Here is a 19,117-nt window from a genome sequence, read left to right as displayed (position 1 = left end):
AACTATCATATATTTTATACTTTAATATATACTCTGTAGCGATATATATTCTTGTTAATAATATAATAATATTTGTATACACATTTTTTATAGAGCATGTATCATATGGCTTCCTTTGTGACCTATTCCTTATTTAATTTCCGTCCTTTTTGTGGAGATTGCTATTATTTGTTATAACAATTATTTAATTAAAAAGTCACATGGTAGGATTATATTGTCTCATTTTCCTTTGAGAAGAAGCAGTAGATGGTTCAAAAACTTAATAAAGAGAACATGGGATGTGCGACATATAAGGAGGATTATGGGATGTGCTGCACGGGTGTTTTATATGCTGAGTGGGGAGTTATGCTTGTAATGGAGCTGCAGGAGCCAAGGAATGGTGCTCATACCTTGGTTGGGGCATCGATGGCTGCCCCTTGATTCACAAGGACCTCCGCCACGTTCACTCTGTCCTCTTGTGCAGCCAGATGCAGCGGTGTCAGGCCACTCTGAAAAGTGCACAAAACCAATCACTCTTAGTATGTAAAAAATACGTGGAGTTGATAAGATAGTAAGACATCAGTTCAATAATAAGAACACAAAGCAGAAAATATGATTTATAAACCAATCATTTCACAAGCACTGTTTAAGTATCAGGATATATTCAAGAATGTTTCTGTCCTCAAGCGACTTAAACTTTATATACCACCAAAATTTCATTTTCCCAATAATCCCTTAAACCTTTTTTTTTTTTTTTTTTTTTTTTTTTTTTTGCAGTAAAATGCTCGTCCAGTGCCCCGTTACACAGAGGTGATCCTGACTTCTCAAAATAAAGCTAGCAAGACATAAGCTAGTTCTAGAACATGGATCCAAGTGGCATCTATCACCATGTTTGAAGAGGCTTGTCCATAGAGATTGCTTTTGGATGCAGCAATTCCCTGGCACCCTTTAATAAGATCTGAAGGGTTTGTGATGTGCATCACGTGATCCATCAATCAATCAACATTTATTAAGCATCTACTGTGTGCCGGTGACGGAGCAGGGAATACTCACACTGAAAAAATGAGAAACTCCTGGGGTATTGTTAACAGAGTAACAAGCACAGTAACATTTCCGTGTATTATTTATTTATTATTTTGGTGGGAAATCAGGGTCTGGATTGACATTCATAGCCTCCCTTTGGATGAAGTCCTGCACTGGGCAGGAGTTGGGGCACATTCTTAGTGGGTTATTCCCAGCCAAAGTCCCTCCCATTTGAGGGTGGAGGACTCATGTACATTACTTACAGACCTGAGGAAAAAAAGGTTTGGGAAAGAGCACCCAAACAGTGACACAATTAGAGGATAATTATAGGGTAATTTTCCAAGGTATATTTCCCTGAGGAGAAAATTGTATTTTTAGCGACAAAATTGGTCAAAGGGCTGTGAGCTGCTGCCCTAAGCTGGAGACACACTTTTTTTTGGTAGTTCAAATGGGAGTTTAGATGTCTGGGAGTTTAGGATGTCTTAATGGGAGCTTTCCTGGACTCTGTAGAAAGTATCCCTTGGCTCCGATTCATTCTGTGGCTTTTCTAGAACTGAAGTCTGGGTAGACAATAAGGGGAGTCACCCAACAATGGGGTTGGGGGTAGGTCTAGTGGATCCACCATAGAAACAGGCCCCTGGCAAACTGGGAGGAGAAATAAGGGCGAGTTTGTAGGGAATGGCAGACTCATGTATAAATCAATCAACCGATTTTTATTAAGCGTCTACTCTATTCCAGGCACTGTGTTAGGGGGTACAAGTACAAAGAAACAATCTTTTACTACTAAGAAGATCATATTCTACTGGGGGATGATATGTGTGTGTGTGTGGGGGGAACAAAAACCCCAAATGTTTATTAAATACCAGCTTTTTGCCAGGCAATGTACCCAGTGCTTTACAAATAATCTCACTTGATCCACACCTGCCTCCCATTTCTATTTGACAGTTGAGAAAACAGAGGCAGAAAGAAATTAAGTGGCTTATTCAAGGTTTCATTGAACTCAAATACGCCTGACTTCAGGTTCAGCACTCTATCACTGTGCTACCTAATTGCCTCTGCTATGTGCAGGACACTGAGGATCCAAGTACAAAGGAATGATCCCTGCTCACCAGAAGCTCACAGTCTTCTGGAGAAGAGAAAAGGAGGCAGTGCAGCATGGTAGAAATAGCACTTGCTTTGAAGCTGAAGGTCCTGAGTTTGAATCCCGCCTCTGACATTTACTTTGTGTGTAACACAAAAGGGTCTCTAGGCCTTAGTTTGCTCATTGTAAAAAGAGGCATCAGTATGAAATTCCCTCCTGGTGTGCTAAAAGATCTGAGCCTTCTGCAAGGTCCCCGTCTGTGGTGAGAAGACGAGAGTGTCCTTGAGAGTGACCATCACCTAAATTCTAGCCCTTATTATTATGGAAAACTTAAATCACATACATTAGGTCAGGTGAGGCAAGAACTCAAAGCATCTTAACCAGATCCTTAACAATATCAGATCTTTAGTAACTAGAAATTTAATAATATCAAATCTTGATGCTGAGTGAGATGAGCAGGACCAGGAGATCATTATATACTTTAACAACAATACCATATGATGATCAATTCTGGTGGACGTGGCCCTCTCCAACAATGAGATGAACCAAATCAGTTCTAATAGAGCAGTAATGAACTGAACCAGCTACACCCAGCGAAAGAACTCTGGGAGATGACTATGAACCACTGCATAGAATTCCCAATCCCTCTAATTTTGTCCGCCTGCATTTTGGATTTCCTTCACAGGCTAATTGTACACTATTTCAAAGTCCGATTCTTTTTATACAGCAAAACAACTGTTTGGACAAGTGTATATATATTGTACTTAATTTATACTCTAACATATTTAACATGTATTGGTCAACCTGCCATCTGGAGGCGGGGGGGGGGGAAGGAGGAGAAAAATTAGAACAAAAGGTTTGGCAATTGTCATTGTTGTAAAATTACCCATGCAGATATCTGGTAAATAAAAACTATTAAAAATAATATCAGACCCCCAACCCCATTGTTGGGTGACTCCCCTTATTGTCTACCCAGACTTCAGTTCTAGAAAAGCCAAAAATCTTTAATAACCAGGTTTTAAATAATATTAAACCCAAACTGATAGAGTTTGTGCTGGAGTCCTTTCTATATCTTTTGATGAATTAAGTTTGCTTAATTGTAGTAAATGAGCAAATAGATAAAAAAAATGCCTAAGGAATTTAGATTGGGGAGGGGATGTGTGTGGAAATTCTTTCCGATCTATTTAAAATCCTAAATTTAGAAAAATGTCCCTTTGTTATTTCTACTGAGTAACCTTTAGGGCAAGACTTTTTTGTGGGGAGGTTATATTTTAGGAAGGTGGAGATTGAGGGAGGGAGTTTGGTGGGGAACTTAAAGAGGCAGATAAGATACATTCCTTAATAAGCTAATAGTTGTGTGTGTGTGTGTATATGTGTGTGTGTGTGTGTGTGTGTGTGTGTGTGTGTATATGTGTGTGTGTATCTGTGTGTGTATGTGTGTGTGTGTGTGTCTGTGTGTATATGTGTGTGTGTGTGTGGACATGGGACATATAAATTAGCTAAGTTATAGTGTCCAGTGATTAGCAAAGCACCTAACCCATAAGAAGGTGCTCAATAAATGTTGATTGATGGATTCAAAATGGTCCTTCTGGGACCCTCTTAAACATGGCAAGAATGGACATCCTTCAGCTAAGACGAAATGCCCAATTGTCACAGAGGACACATACTAGATCCTTGTTCAGCCAGGACTCGACTAGATGAGGGGTGTACAACACTCTCAAATACAGCATGAATCATATTAAAATGAGTTAACAAAATAAATAATAATTCAATAAAACACTGATAGCATTATATTTCAGGACTAAGTCAATCTGTGGCTCACGGAGATTCTTGTGTGCAGATTTGTGGCCTCTGTTTTGATTTAAATTTGAAACCACTGGAATAAATGTAGACTCTTCAGGTGTCTTCCAACTTTTAGAATATAGAATTTTGCCCTAATTAAGTGAAGAAAATATGTTCAACAAGCTCTAGTAGTTCAGGAAAGTCAGTTTACGCAGAAATGATTTATGTGCTAATTACAGACTTTCTTTCAATTAAAAGCAAAACAAAACTCAACAGTCCAGATTCCCCCCAGGTTCGCTGCTCCTTCAGACTTTGTGGCCATGTCCCTGTGGAAGACTAGGGTGCCTAAGGATGGCTTCGGGGATGAGATCCCCCCTCCCTCACTGGAGGGACTAATCTTAGGAATGTGACGCAAAGGTTTAGAGTTAGAAGCGACATTTAAGGTCATTTGGTCAAACTCTCTTATATTGTAGCTGGGAAAAGAGAGGCCCAAATGAGAGGATGGATACCCCCAAGGGCTCTTGGGTAAGCAAGCTGCCGAGTCAGAATTGGAATGCAGATCTTGTATCTCCAGCAACACTGGTTGCTGAAGCAGCTTCTGTTAAGTCCTAATAGGCTATTTCTTTTAAAACAATCCACGAGTGAGGTTTTAGCGATTCAGACCCAGCTAACCCAAACTCAACAAGTTTTGGGACAGCCGTGTCACACCAAGAGACGCCGACATAATTTACCTTATTGCTAAGATTCACGTTGGCGTTCCTGGAGAGGAGCAGGGACACCATGTCCACAAGTCCCTCCTGGGCAGCCAGGTGCACGGAGGCTATCCCTTGCCTGGTCACGGCGTTGGCGTCCGCACCGTACTCGAGCAGGCTGGTGGCAATGTCCATCTGATTCTTTTTGGCCGCGATGTGCAGCGGCGTGTAACCGTTCTGTTAACGGAAAACATCTCATTACGCACTTCGAAGCAACAACATGGAGCCAGCCCTATGGCTGGTTGGCTTTCTGCATGACAGTCCCTTCACCTCAGTTTTCATCTAGCTCTTAAAAAGGGACCCCAAGTTTATTCTACCCCATGTCGGCCATCACTCTTTGGAAACGGAATCATAGAGAACTGAAGGCTCCAAATCCTGTGCTCCCACTTTTTCCCCTAACTGGTACATAAGAGATACCCAATAAATAAACAATTTACCCAAGAAACATAAGCTGACAAGGAAGGAATCCCCAAGGGGCCTGTGCAAATTTTTAGGCGTGGTTCCAATCAAGGTTTGCAAAGGAGGAGGGAAGAGAAATAAAGGAAAAGGAATAGGGCCTGGACTGGTATTTTAGGTGAGGAAATTCGATAAATTGGGAAGATTGACATCTTCTCTGTCCAGAGTCACATAAGAAAAATGGAAAAGTCTAAGTAATAATGCCTAAGAACAGGGTTGAATCTAGATCCTTGAAATCGTGATACGTTCACTGGTTTTCAGAAGTCGGTTTGCGGACTAGGGAACAGTCCTGTGGGTGCTCTCAAGATGAATCGGTCTTGGCCATGTCAGGGATTTGGAATCGCTCGTGTGTAACCATCTGGTGGGACCCGGCCACGTCTGGCTCTGTCCCACTGCACAAGAAAGATGCTTTTTCTGTAATGGGTTAGGGCTGGGGGGCTTATAAATCGCCCCACTCTGGGGAACTCAGGCTTCCCAACTCCCGTGAACCCTACTCCTCTTGGCTCCTCCTGGTAGAGGAGAAACAGGAGCTTCAGCTCTATTTTTAGCCCCGACCTATTCTCAGTTTGGGGCTTCAGCTGGCCAAGAAATCACTGATGCTCGTGTGCTTATGGCCAGATGGAGGACTCACAGCAGCGACGGCTAGCTCACTCCCTCTAAGGGCAGCAATGCAGGCTTAAGCATGGAGTCCAGACTCTGCAGCCTGTCCATCACGATCATGTGCAGGGGTAAAGGCAGGGACTCAGAATTCCCATCAGGCCTTAGCTTTTGCTAACGGGGATCCTTCAGGCTGGCCATCACATGGGTAAGAGTAATTGTTCTCCTCACTGTGGAGCTTTTTTTGGAGATAGAAAGGTAAATATTTGTGTTCCCATGTGACTCATCAAAATGGACAGGGCACTGCAGAGAGTGAAGCACTGGAAGTCAGGAGGATCTGTGTTCAAAATCTGCTTCACATCCTCATTAGCCCTGTGGTCCTGACTTAGTCACTTAGTATTTCCTCATGTATACTTCAAATTTAGTTCTTTTCATCTGAAAATGGGGGATACTAAAAGCACCTGTTTCTCAGGATAACTCTAAGGATCAAAAAAGATAATATATACATAAAGGTTCGCAAATTTTAGAGTGTTATATGAATGTTAGTTATTAATTTTATTCTTATTTTATAATTTGTTTTTATAAAAAAAACAGAATAAGAAAAAAGAAAGTCAGAAAAGGAATACAAAACAAAATGAACCCAAACAAAAAAGAACATTGTTATGTGCCTAGCAGAATATCAGGGAGGACTCAAAATATCTAACAACAAATTACCAGATCAAGAAAGTATAAATATTAATAGAAGAAATTATATTCATGAGTTCATTTTATTATTATTGAATAGGAAACTGATATGGTAAGTTATAGAGTTGAAATGTAAACAGAAAAGGAATGAAAAAAAGTAAACATTTATTAAGTGCCTACTGTATGTCAGGCATTGTTGCTAAGCCCTTTATAAATATCATCTCTTTTCTATCTGCATCCAGACAGAGAACTGTGGGAAATGAATGTGGATCACAACATAGCATTTTCACATTTTTATTGTAGTTTGCTTGCTTTCTTAATTTCTCATTTTTTCCTTTTTGATCTGATTTTTCTTGTGCATCATGATAAAGGTGGGAATAGGTTTAGAAGAATTGCACATATTTAACATATACTGCATTGCTTGCTGTGTGGGGGAGAGAAGGGGGAGGAAATTTGGAACACAGGGTTTGGCAGGGGTGAATATTGAAAAGGTATAATTAAAAAATTAAAACAAATAACGTCGCTTTTGATCCTCATAATAGATGTGTGAGGTGGGTCCCTATTTAATGTTGAAGTAACTAAAGCACGTTAAGTGATTTGCCCAGTGTCACGGAGCTCACAAGAATCTGGGTCTAGATTTGAACGCAGATCTTCTGGACTGTGAGATCAGCGCTCTCTCCTGCTGCCTCCAACAGTTTGTAGAGTAATGGAATGACAGTTAGACTTTGAGTCAGATGAGCCAGAGTTTAAATCTTAGCTCTCATCCTTTCTAGCTGTGTGACCATTGCTAAGTCACTTAACGTCTCTGAGCTGCAGGTATAAAATCCATGCGCAAAGCTGACATGGCAATGTGCACATGGTCCATTGCACTGGTTTGTTTTGAGTGAAATGTTGGGAAGACCTAGGAGTGATATGTAAAGATGAATTATTATTATAATTACAACATAACTGGAAATTGGAAGTAAATGTATGGAAATGCTCCAATGTACCTGAGACTTAACGACTCCTGGGAAGGAAATCAAGAGAGAAAGCAGCTTAGCTTGTCTGGATGTAACCCCTCTTGATTCTTGGGCTTTTCCCCCTCTTAATTATCTCTTTCTTCTCCTGTATGTAGGTTGCTCTGTGTATATTTGCTGCACGCTGTCTCCTCCATTAGAATATAGGCTCCTTGAGGACAAGGATTGTCTTTTGCTTCCCTTTGTATTTCCAATTCTTAGCACAATGGCTGGCATATAGTAGGTGCTTGATAAATGTTGATCAATTGATGTCTAATCTATAATTTTGTAACACCTTTCTAACAACTAGAAAATAATCCTTATTTATCCAGTCAATAATGATAAAGTCATCCAAGTTAAATAACTGGGTCAAATTAAGGAAAATATAACCACCTGCATTGATAATAATAACTTACATTTATTTTCTACTTTTTGAAGCACATTGACAAAAAAGATCATGCTAGGGTAGGGCATGAATCACCAACAATGTTAGAACATGAGAAAACTGAGGACTCTGGCCAAATAAGGTCACTAAGCTAAGTGGAAACAGAAAAGGAAAGAAAGAATTAAGCATTTATTAAGCACCTACTGTGCCTAGGCTATTTCCTTTCTATTTAATGACAGTTTGGGTAAAGTAATAACTGAGTATTTTATGACATCATGATTCTGGTAAGATAAATGTGAGGAAGAAATCAGCTGACCCTTCTGGCCAGCAGGAGAAGGGCAAAGGGTATAAAAATCTAGGAAAAAAGTCCTCAGCTTCTGCATCGATAAAATGAATAAGAGAGACCGGATGCTCCTATCACTCTGAATTCTGTGACCCACTGGAAGGACAACTGAGGAAAATGGAATCCATGTCATTATTCCTCTGGCAATAAAAGAGTGACCCAAGACCAGGCCGCTACTACTTGTTGGTCATCACTTCCTGACCCCAAATGGCTTTTTGGAGGGTCAAAGTCCAGGAAGAAAGAGGCTGGCCACTCCCGGGTTACAGAAGTGTTCCATTTTCTCCAACAATGGCGGAGATGTTTTTATGAGGAGGAGATAACTATAGGAATGTGTGTTCCTTTGCCGCCATAAAATCTCTGGTTCAAAGCACTTTATTGAATGTGCCTAAATTGAGGGGATTGCAGTCAGGGTAATTTTTCAATGTCGTTTCCTTGGCTCGGCTCCTATAAAACATCTTTAACTCAGTCACGTTTGAAGAAGATGCTTTATTGGTGAGTGGAGGAGGCGGATTGGTCTTTTCTTTCTATTATGATTATGACTTCCTTGCTCTTTTTTACTTCCAAACTTCAGGGCACCAAGAACGTCACTCGGCAGAAAAACGAATGAGTGAAAGATGAGTTATTTAGAAGACGTGAGCAAGGACGCCACTTGAGTCCAACGGAATATTAGAATCCATTGAAAGAAAAAGGAGAAGAGATACTTACATGCTAACATATTTTATGTTAGAAAAAGGAATTTTATTTGATGGCTACGAAGTATGGAAAAGCACAACCTCGGGAAATTCGGTGCATTTTTTAAAGAGATGAAGTTACGTTAAGTGTCCACTGGAGAGTTCTTGAACTTGGAGGAGGAAAGCTTTGTGCTTCTGAGCTTGGACTTTCCCAAGATTTGTGGCAAAAGAGTAGAGGGCTATGCTTGAGCAGTGAGCCAGCCTGAGCCCCGAGTTTGAACTTTTCAATGCAGGACAGTGAGAGCAAGACTGGAAAGATGGAACTGGGAAGCCGGATGTGGGAGGGATGGGGGCTGAGCTTAAGAGTCAGAAGATCCACGTTAGTATCAAAACATGACCCCTAATTATGGGCCCTCAGGGCCAGTCACTGAGATAATATCTGGGGAGTCTGCATGGAAAATTTCTTTGGTATCAGGAAATGAGGAATGAGGAAAAATGAGGAAATGAAGGGGAAAAACTCCCTTGTCTGATGTAGATTGCCAACTATGAGATAATTTTTAGCCTATGTCCGAGCCAGGGTCATAGGGACTTGTCCTAGATCACCCATCCTCTGACATCAAACCCCCCGGTATAGTTTCTTATCTCCCTAGTGCAACTGGGGTGCAATCACCTGCTTGTTGATCTCCTTGCCTCAAATCTCTCCCCACTAGGGTCTGTCACTCCACTCAGCGTCAAACTGATCTTCCTGAAATGCCTTCCACCATTCAGTAAACCGCAGTGGCTCCCTATTCTCTATAGGAATCGATAGAAAATCTTCTCTTTGGCTTTTAAAGCCCTTCCTAACCCAGCCCTCTCCAGGCTTCCCAGGGTTCTTACACCTTCCTTCCCTCCATGTCCTCTGAAATCCTCCTTGCAATTCTTCAGATGATGCCCTCCATCTCCTAGACTTGCAACGAAAATGACTTCTCCAAGAGAGACATTGAGGATGTGTCAGGGGGACTTTCAGCCCTCTCTGGCTGTCTCTCACCACCTGCCCAATGCAGATGCCCAACAAACTCTGGCCCCTGCTCTACAGTGAAGAGTCCCACAGAATTACCCGCGAGCATCTGCCTGGTGTCAGGATTTGCACCCAGGCCTTCCAGATTTATGGGCTAGGCTTGGTAAGTACCTATCATTTTCTGCACAAACAGCAAGATGACCCAGATTTTAAGTGCTTTGCATTTCTATTAGGACAAAGCCATCCCTGCACATCAGGGAGGGAGGGGAAAATTAAGAGAGTGTTGAACGGCAGTTAGACTGAGTCACCCCCCCCTCCCCCTGGGTTTAGTGTGTACCTTTGCGGCGGCGTGGGGTGAGGCTCCTTGGTCCAGGAGAAGCAGGGCCACTTTCTGGTTATCATAGTGGGCGGCCACATGCAGTGGGGTTAAACCGCTCTGGAAACAACAATGGCCCGGGTTAGTTTAGGGATGTGTCTCAGGGGAGCCTTCGAGCCCTGGCTTTGGGCAACGAGGTCAAACGGGGGAATTAGGAATTTCAAACGACGAGTTCCCACAAGAGTTGGGCAATCGTAACCACGGCTTCTGTCCCGGGGAGCTCTCAATCCTAAAAGCTGGTTTCGTGCTAAATGGCAGTAACATTCATAATGGCAGGCGTGAGCGTTAATACGTGCTTATTTGCTTTGGTTTTTATTAGCATCGAGGGCCGGGGGCAAGGCAGGGCCTCCCCTCCTACCTTTCCTGCAGCATCTGGAGAAGCATTTTTCTGAAGTAAGAGGTTGGCTACTTCCAGCTTCCCATATTTTGCGGCCACATGAAGGGGGGTGAACCCTTTCTGTAAAGAGAAAGCGTGAGAATGAAGAGTATCCCGAGCCATTGCATGGATGCTCGTCGGCCATCATTCAAGGCTGGTCTTAGGGACCTGGGCCTGGCGGCCAAACGAAGCTCAGTCAATCACAGGTAAACCAGAATGACCCAGGGAGGTCAGAGGTCGTCCTGTTTGGGGCGCAAGGAGGTTCGGGGGCATCAGGAAACAAAAGCGAATTCCTGTAGATCTTTGGTGACAAGCGGCTGGAGCTTTGTAAGAAAAGTCTGGGCTGGTGACAGGGCCTGAGCTATCCCATGATCTCATGCGGACTGGGAGAACTAAGTGAACTTACTTTGTGTTAGAGATAAGAGAAAATCCAGCTGATCAATGATGGACAGAAACAACTACACCCAGAGAAGGAACACTGGGAAGTGAATGTAAACTGTTAGCACTCCTGTCTATCTACCCAGGTTACTTATACCTTCGGAATCCAATACTTAACGAGCAACAAGAAAATGGTATTTACACACATATATTATATCTAGGTTATATCTAGGTTATACTGTAACACATGTAAAATGTATGGAATTGCCTGTCATCTAGGGGGAATGGAGGGAGGAAGGGAGGGGATAATTTGGAAAAATGAATACAAGGGATAATGGTATAAAAATTACTCATGCATATATACTGTCAAAAATTATAAATAAAATTAAAAAAAAAAAGAGATGAGAGAAAATTTTATCTAGAGATAAAAAAGATAGTGTGTTTTATGAGGTGGGGAGTTGCCAGTCACTTAACCCTGTTTTTCTCAGTTTCCTCATCTGTAAAATGAGCTGGAGAAGATAAGGGCAAATTGTTTCAGTATCTTTGCCAAGAAAACCCCAAATGGGCTACCGCTGAACCTAATCATCATCATCATCATCATCTTCAACAGACCACCATGCCATTCCCCTGCTCAAGCAATGTAACTGGGTTGCTATGGCCTCTAGCAAAAAAGTCCAAACTTGTCCGGCTGCGTTTCATGGCTTGAATTCCTACTGTTGCTACAGCTCTGACTGTCCAGTCACTCCCTCTTTATATCTAGCCCCGACGTCCTTCTGGAAGGCCCGGCCCTCAGCCTCCAGAGATCCCAAGATGTTTCCCTACGGATGTCTCGCGAATCCAGCCTGTCTCAATTTCCTCATAGACCTTCCTGCTTTTGTGCTTCAATATCTCCACCCCCCACAGTCAAAAACCCATAGTTCTTCTCTTACTCCTCCACCAAATATTCCTCAATGGCTCCCCATTGCCTACTTAGTTATGTTTTTCTGTCCAATATCAAACAAGTGATAATAAGTGAGCAGGGACTCACTCCCACGTTCCATCCATTTCCCACACGTCCTACGCCCTTCTTCCTTTGAACTCTCCTTCACTCTGTTCTGCCCAACTCATCCTTGAGGGCCCTGTTCAGATGCCTCTGACAGGAAGTCCTCCGGATTTTCCTCAGTCTGCAGTGACCCTTTCCTCAGATCTCACAGATCACTTTCTCCGACCTGCCCTAAGGCTCTCACACAACAGTAACATGGCGGGTAGAGCGCCCGAGGTCCGGGAACAAAGACCGCTTGTGACTCACCAGCTGTGGGTCCCTGAGCAATCCCTCGAGAAATTCGAAAATTGTAAACCCCGAGCAGGAGCCAATAAAGCTTCCCTATTAGGAGTTCCCTAGCCAACATCGTAGGGCCTTGGGATCCATACAATCATTCTGGGCCTAAGGATTATAAAACGTGTGGGCAACGAGGAAGAGCCTTCGCTTGCTTCTATTGACCCGCCACACTGAATTCTAAGTAGCCCAAGGTGGCGCATCCTGCTGGAAAGGGGACGGCTCTGGTGCCCGGGAAGCACACACAGGGCGGCTCCAGGAGCAGGCCTTGAGTGACCTCACTCCATCATATTAGGGTCATGGCAAACTCAGGCCAGTCCTGGGGCCCTATACTTGAGGCAGGACCCAAACCGGATTGCCATGCTAAACATATCCCTCTCTTTTCCTCCATGTTGGGATCCCAGGTAAACAAGAATCCGGAAAACTGCCCGACATCTGGTCCTCGTTCCCTAAAGAACCTCAATAGGTTCTGGTTGTGTTCAGCCCATTATCCCACGCCTCTCTGCTCCCGTGACTGGCTCTCACTTGCTTTTATCACAAAACAATGACGTGCATGGCATAAAATTGCCACAGGTGATTTCATTTCCCAAGCAAACCTTGGACCAGTTCATCTCAGGATGCGTCCGGGGCTTTTGCTAAGGAGTAATGAGCACCGGCTCCCGGCCACGGAGGAGGCGTGTTGTGGTCTCAAAGCGGGGATCGAAATCCAATTACGCTTGGCCATATGGTTTGCTCCCAGTCCTGGCGGCCGTGGGGGTCGCTCTCTGAGCCGACTCAGCATTGGAGGAGCAGAGAGAGCTTGGCCGGGGAGCACCATGCTCGGCCCTCTGCATTCTAGCCACATCAGCCAATCTCTTCATCCATCTAGACTTTGCCAGAGAAATCTGCTGACCGAACCTTTTGCAAACTGTCTGAGTCTATCAAAACCGCTGATAGATAGCCATCAGTGCAACTGAGCTGTGACTTTGTAAAGAGAGGGTCAATAAGTTTTAATCACAAGATAAAGGAGAGAGACATACGAGATGAAAACAAACAGGTCTCCGCTCGCTGCACTTGTGGGAGGTGGAGTTTGGAGAAGGGGTGCAATGCCCTGAGTGTGGGAAAGGTGGAAACCCTGGGAGAATCGTCTCTTTCCTTTCTTTCTTTTTGTGTGTGTGAGAGAATTGGGGTTAAGTGACTTGCCCAGGGTCACACAGCCAGGAAGAGTCACTTTTCTAAGACTCCATACCTTTGTTGTGATAGCTAACGATGCACCATTGTCCAGAAGAACCGAGGCCACGTCCTCGTGTCCCTCTCGGGCCGAAAGGTGCAAGGGCGTGTACCCGGAGGTGGTGGCGGCGTTCGGAGAGGCTCCCTGCTGCAAAAGCTGCTGGACTATGTCGGCCTTTCCCAGCCGGGCTGAGATGTGCAGGGGCGTCTGGTCATCCTAGGCAGCAAAGCAAAAGGGACGAGTTAGGGGAGACCGGGAACCTATGAAGCAGGCAAAGTGGAGCAGCAAATAGAGTTCTGGCCTTCAAGTCAGGCAGGACTGAGTTCAGATTCAACCCCAGCTGTGTAGTTCTGGGCAAGTCACTCACTAATCCTAAGAGAAAGAAAAAGGTCTAACGTCAAAGGTATCATGGGAACTTGTGATGTGGGCCAGGACTGAAATATGGCTTTGGATGGGTAAAAACCCAAAGGGGACAGGCTAATAATAGTGGTGAGGAGGGCAGCTAGCAAAAGACCTTTGAGGTCTCTGAGATGCTATCTCACGTGGCTCTCCAACAAATCTGTGATATCCCCATTTTATAGAAGAGGAAAGTCGAGGTTGAGAGAGCCTATGATTTCCCCAAGATCACACAGCTATTAAGTGTCTGAGGTCCTGAATCCATATCCAGTCTTTTGTCCCCTCAGCTAGAGGTTTTGGGAGACTGGATTTTGTCCCTGGTCAGACTACCCGTACCCATAATGCCTTGCTCAGTTCTGGGCCACATTCTGGGAAGGACATGGACAAAGTGAAGCAGTTTCAGAAGAGGGTGTTCGTGACAGAGAAAGGGGTGAAGTCCATGGCCTGTGAGGAACCAGGGTGTTCATCCTGGAGAAGGAAAGCATCAGGAGGGCATCATAGCTGCCTTTGGATTCTGCAAGATCGTCAAGTGGAAGAGGTATCAGGCTTGACCCCAGAGAACAGAAGTAGGAATTGTAGGCAAGTTACCCCAAGTCAAATTTAGGCTCATGTCCTAACAAGTAGAGCTATTCAAAAGTGGGGCTGGAAAAAAAATAAATAAAATAAAAAAACATTTAAAAAAATAAAGAACTTTGAACTGAAAAAAAAAAGTGGGGCTTGGTTGTCTTGGGAGGAACTGGGTCCCCCTTCCTAAAACCTTGCAAGTAAGATCTAGATATTACAAAAGGAAATCTCATGCAGGCATGGACTGGAACACATGACCATGGAGCTTCCTTGAGGCTCCAAATCTCCGGCCTAAGTTTGCAAAGAATGAAGAGGCCCCGTCCATCTTTATTCAGCACTCATCCACATCTCATCATCAGTGCTTCCTTTTAAAAATTTCCTCATTGGATCTCAATGAATGTTGTTAATCTCACACTTTTCATCCTTTTTTTTCCCCCTACCTTCCAATAATTATTCCTCAAAGTCCCCTCTCCTTCATAAGATTCCCAGGTTTTGTCTTCCACAAAAGCAGACTATTTATTCTAATAGACAGCCTGATGGCCAGGAAGAATTACTGATGCTACCATAGTATCTCCTCACCATCCACCTCCTCTCATAACCGGTCACTGTCTATACTAAAGGCAGAAGTCGTTCTTCAAAATACGGAACCTCCCTGTCTCCTCATGGGCTCCAGAAACCTGAGAGGCCATGGGATTTTTTCCTGGGGAATTTTTTCCTAGTTGATATAATCCCACACTTAGCACTGTGGCTGACACATAGTAAGCGCTTAATAAATATGCCTTTTGTCTTGACTTTTAAAGTCTCTTGCCATTGACTTAAGGTCACCTGAGATGACTCTATTTCTACATCTCTGAATCCTTTGAGTATTTTTCTTCTAGAGTTAATTACAAATCTCATCATTGCTTCGGAATTATCATTCTTCCCAGGGCTCTTGGCTTTTTAACTACCCTTTCTTATTTCCTGAATGAGCTCTGTGCCATGGAGTTGGGTGATACGCCAACCATCTCATTATGTATATGGTCTATCTAATTACTTTTCAGTGATGCAATGGAAGAGTCTTGAATTTGGGGTTATAAACTTACGCATGTAAGTAAAAAAAAAACTTGACTACCAGTCCCAACTCTCTCATATAAGTAGAGAATGATCTTGGTCAAATCACTTCAATTCTTCCTCTCCCTGTCTCTATCTCTGTCTTTGTCTCTGTTTCTGTCTCTATCTCTATCTCTGTCTCTGTCTCTGTCTCTGTCTCTGTCTCTGTCTCTGACTCTGTCTCTGTCTCTGACTCTGTCTCTATCTCTGTCTCTGTCTCTGACTCTGTCTCTGACTCTGTCTCTGTCTCTGTCTCTGACTCTGTCTCTGTCTCTGTCTGTCTCTGACTGTCTCTGTCTCTGTCTCTGACTCTGTCTCTGTCTCTGTCTCTGACTCTGTCTCTATCTCTGTCTGTCTCTGTCTCTGTCTCTGTTTCTGTCTCTGACTCTGTCTCTGTCTCTGTCTCTGTTTCTGTCTCTGTCTTTGTCTCTGTCTCTGACTCTGTCTCTATCTCTGTCTCTGTCTCTGTCTCTGTGTCTGACTCTGTCTCTCCTCCCCCATGTTTGTCTCTCTCAATGCAGGAACTTTATATAGTTTTAAGGGTTTTTCCTTTAAGGTTAAAGCTCACGTTTTACCTCCTTTGCCCAAGTTATAGTTCTCTCTCGGTCCTCAAATAATAATCATTTTCTATTTATACATTTTATCTCCCGAGTAAAAACCAAGCTTTTTGAGGGCAGAATTTTGTCCATTTCCCCCCTTGTATCCCTCATGCACAGTGGGTCCTTCAATAATGCCGGTGGGTCAGCCTGGATTTCACCCAACAGTACTTTGGATGCACGCACCTTTGCTTTAGCTTCCACCTGGGCTCCATTTTGGACCAGATACCGCACGACTTCCGACTGGCCGGCACGGGCTGCCATGTGCAGGGCTGTTTCCCCTCTCTAGTTCACACAGGTGAGAGAAGATGATTAGTACTGAAGAATGGAGCACGGGAAACACACAAGCAGCCGTCATGTGGACCGGTAGATCTGAAGGATTTATTGGTATTTTAGCCTTTAAAAAAATACTGATATTTCCCAGTGATGCTCCATGGCTATGAATCAAGGACCTTAATCGGAGTTGGTGGAGTAATGGGAAAATAGAGTGTGAACAGGCTGCAGAGAAGCAACAAGAAGTGCAGTCAAAGACATTTAATTCAACTGATTTTATCAGGCTCCCACTCCAGGTCTCTTCTCTGAGCAATCACAAGGTAATAAAGGGCGTAGCGCAGTAAGGGTGTAGTGTCCAACAAACCCTCTCTCTTTCCCTTCCCCTCTGCGTTAAAAGCTACTCACCACGTTGGTGGTGTTGGGCGATGCTCCGTGATGCATGAGCTGAGATACGATGTTCGCATGCCCCATGAAAGCAGCCACGTGGATCGGGGTAAGGCCCGACTGAGGGACAACAAGGGGCAGATTACCATACCAAGATGCGGATTTTAATTATAGTTTTGTTAGTTTGGTCATCGATCTAGTCAATTATGCGAGTAGTTTTCCTAATACTGAACCAGCCCTGCATCTGGTGTAAATCCTACTGGATCACCTGGGAGGACTTTCTGGGGGATTTTAATTTTTAAAAATGGTTGAAGTCATCCCTATAAGAGCTGAGGAATGAGAGCGGCAGGGCATCTCCTCCATGTCGTTCCAGAGCCCCTTGGCTTCGGACGCGTCCCCTCAGAACTGCCTCACCCATATTTTATGTGCTTTAGAACACATATCTGTCTATCTACATATTCTATAGAATGGGCGCTCCTAATGGGCAGAGGCTCTTTAGCGATTGCTTTTGGATCTCCACTGCCTCAGATGTGAGAGCTTAATACATGGTCTTTTGGACCGATGCCCGCTGGAGGTGTCATTCAACAGCCTTTTTAACCCAGCAGAGTTTCCACACAGCAAACTCACTTCTAACCTTCGTAATGAGGGGGAATTTTCCATGAGGGAAATATTGATTAATTTGGGGGTTTTTCCCCTCTCCTTTGAAAAATTCCTTTTTATAAGGGATGCCCAAGTAAAGGAGTGGGGAGGAACATTCAGAATGAGGATGACAGAAAAATGAAAGATATTGATAAAAAAAAGATTTATAAATAGTTAATTAGGCCTCTTCTACAGGCTGTATCAGATGAGGTTATGACTTTAGAGATCTGTATTATATTAAGAGGAGTGAGCTTTATTTTACAAAGGACTAGTGGTGACTCATAAAATGAATATTCAAAAGCAGCCGCTCCACGTCCGGAGGGAGGATCTTGTTGATATGCCATCAGAGGGATGTGGCCTTTGCCGTGGGTTTCCATTGGCACTGGCGCATCATATAGAGCCACCCACACCCTTTTCCTGGTCTTCCTTATGACCAACTGCATCTGCGGCCTATAATTTGACACAGGGCAAAACCAATTAACACTGATAATGCCCAAAGCCCCAATCATGGCTTCCTTAAGATGACAGTGTAAATACTTCCTTTTTTTAATCCTTAATAGGTTTTCTTTTTCTTTCCCTTCCCCTCTTTGGTATAAAATTTACTCACCAATGTTAATGGTTTTCCACATTCATTTTTTATAAGATTTTGTCTAACCATTTTCAAAATCAAAAGCCCGCTCTTCTCACCTCAGTCACAGCTTGGATAGATGCACCATGTTTCAGGAGAAGTTCCATAACTTTAATTCGGTTCTTCTTACAGGCGATATGAAGGGGTGTAAAACCATTCTGTGGGTAAAAAATACAGATATGTTTCATAAAACCCATGTATATTTTACCAAAACATGTGGAAAGTCAGTTCTCTCGTCTGTGATGAAACTGCCCAAAGACACCTAGAGTGGATACACTGGGAAAAAGCGGTTTTAATGAAAAAGCTTGGGGTCAGCCCAAAGAATGGGAAAGCAGCAAGCGGACTGGCCAGAGAATCGGGATGAGTTTGAATCCCGAGTTTGTCCCGAACTTGCTGTGTGACTGACCATCGGTGGGCAAATCATTTCTCCCCCGTCCTCATTTCTTCAATGTAGAATAAGGAGAGTGGATATTAATAATAATAATGCTGATGATGGTTAATATTTATATCGCTCTTATTGTGCTAGGCTCCTTGCAATTGTTATCTCATTTGAACCTCATGAAATCCCAGAGAGGTAGGTGCCAGTAGGATCCCCATTTACGGATGAGCAAACTGAGGCAAACAGAGTCAAGTGACTCCATTCAGGATTACCTAGCTAGGAAGTGTAGATCTGAACGCAGAACTTCCTGACCCCTGACCCATTCTGTCACCTGGCTGCTGCTAAAGATCACTAGAGGTGTCTGTTCTCGCTGATAACCTCTGAACCAACGGATTGCCTAATTGGAACCAAGAGTGAGCCGGCCCGTCACTGTTTAACTCACTGGACCTCTAGGACAGACAGGTGTTCTGGGCTTCTCCCACCTCAGGCAGATGAAGCTCGTTCTGTCCTCCTCTCTACGTGAAGAAATGATCAGTTTTGACGTATCCATTTTATTTTGTTTTTTAAAAAGATACGGATGGATAATTTTTCAATAGTAACCCTTGCAAAAACCCTGTGTTCCAATTTCCCCCTTCTCCCCCCTTTTACCTCTAGACAACAAGTAATCCAGTAGACATCAAACATGGTAAAATATGTGTTAAATCCAATGTATGCATACATATTTATATAATTATTGTGCTGCACAAGAAAAATCAAATCAAACAGAAAA

At 43.5% G+C, this 19,117-nt stretch overlaps 1 protein-coding gene across 5 annotated transcripts in view; it reads right to left on the bottom strand.

Moving 5' to 3' along the window:
• ANK3 (ankyrin 3) overlaps positions 1-19,117 on the bottom strand; it is a 702,347-nt gene that overhangs the window by 142,530 nt on the left and 540,700 nt on the right. For all 5 annotated transcript variants that reach the window (XM_074297039.1, XM_074297040.1, XM_074297044.1 and 2 more), the window contains 8 exons: positions 18,029-18,127; positions 16,724-16,822; positions 16,232-16,330; positions 13,419-13,616; positions 10,480-10,578; positions 10,083-10,181; positions 4,597-4,794; positions 390-488 (listed from right to left, as the gene is read on the bottom strand). In XM_074297039.1, the coding sequence (XP_074153140.1) occupies positions 390-488; positions 4,597-4,794; positions 10,083-10,181; positions 10,480-10,578; positions 13,419-13,616; positions 16,232-16,330; positions 16,724-16,822; positions 18,029-18,127 (990 nt within the window). The remainder of the gene's footprint in view (positions 1-389; positions 489-4,596; positions 4,795-10,082; positions 10,182-10,479; positions 10,579-13,418; positions 13,617-16,231; positions 16,331-16,723; positions 16,823-18,028; positions 18,128-19,117) is intronic.

The sequence above is a fragment of the Sminthopsis crassicaudata genome, chromosome 2 (genome assembly GCF_048593235.1).
Source record: "Sminthopsis crassicaudata isolate SCR6 chromosome 2, ASM4859323v1, whole genome shotgun sequence".
Classification (NCBI taxonomy): Eukaryota; Metazoa; Chordata; class Mammalia; order Dasyuromorphia; family Dasyuridae; genus Sminthopsis; species Sminthopsis crassicaudata.
This window is presented reverse-complemented; position numbering and strand designations above follow the sequence as displayed.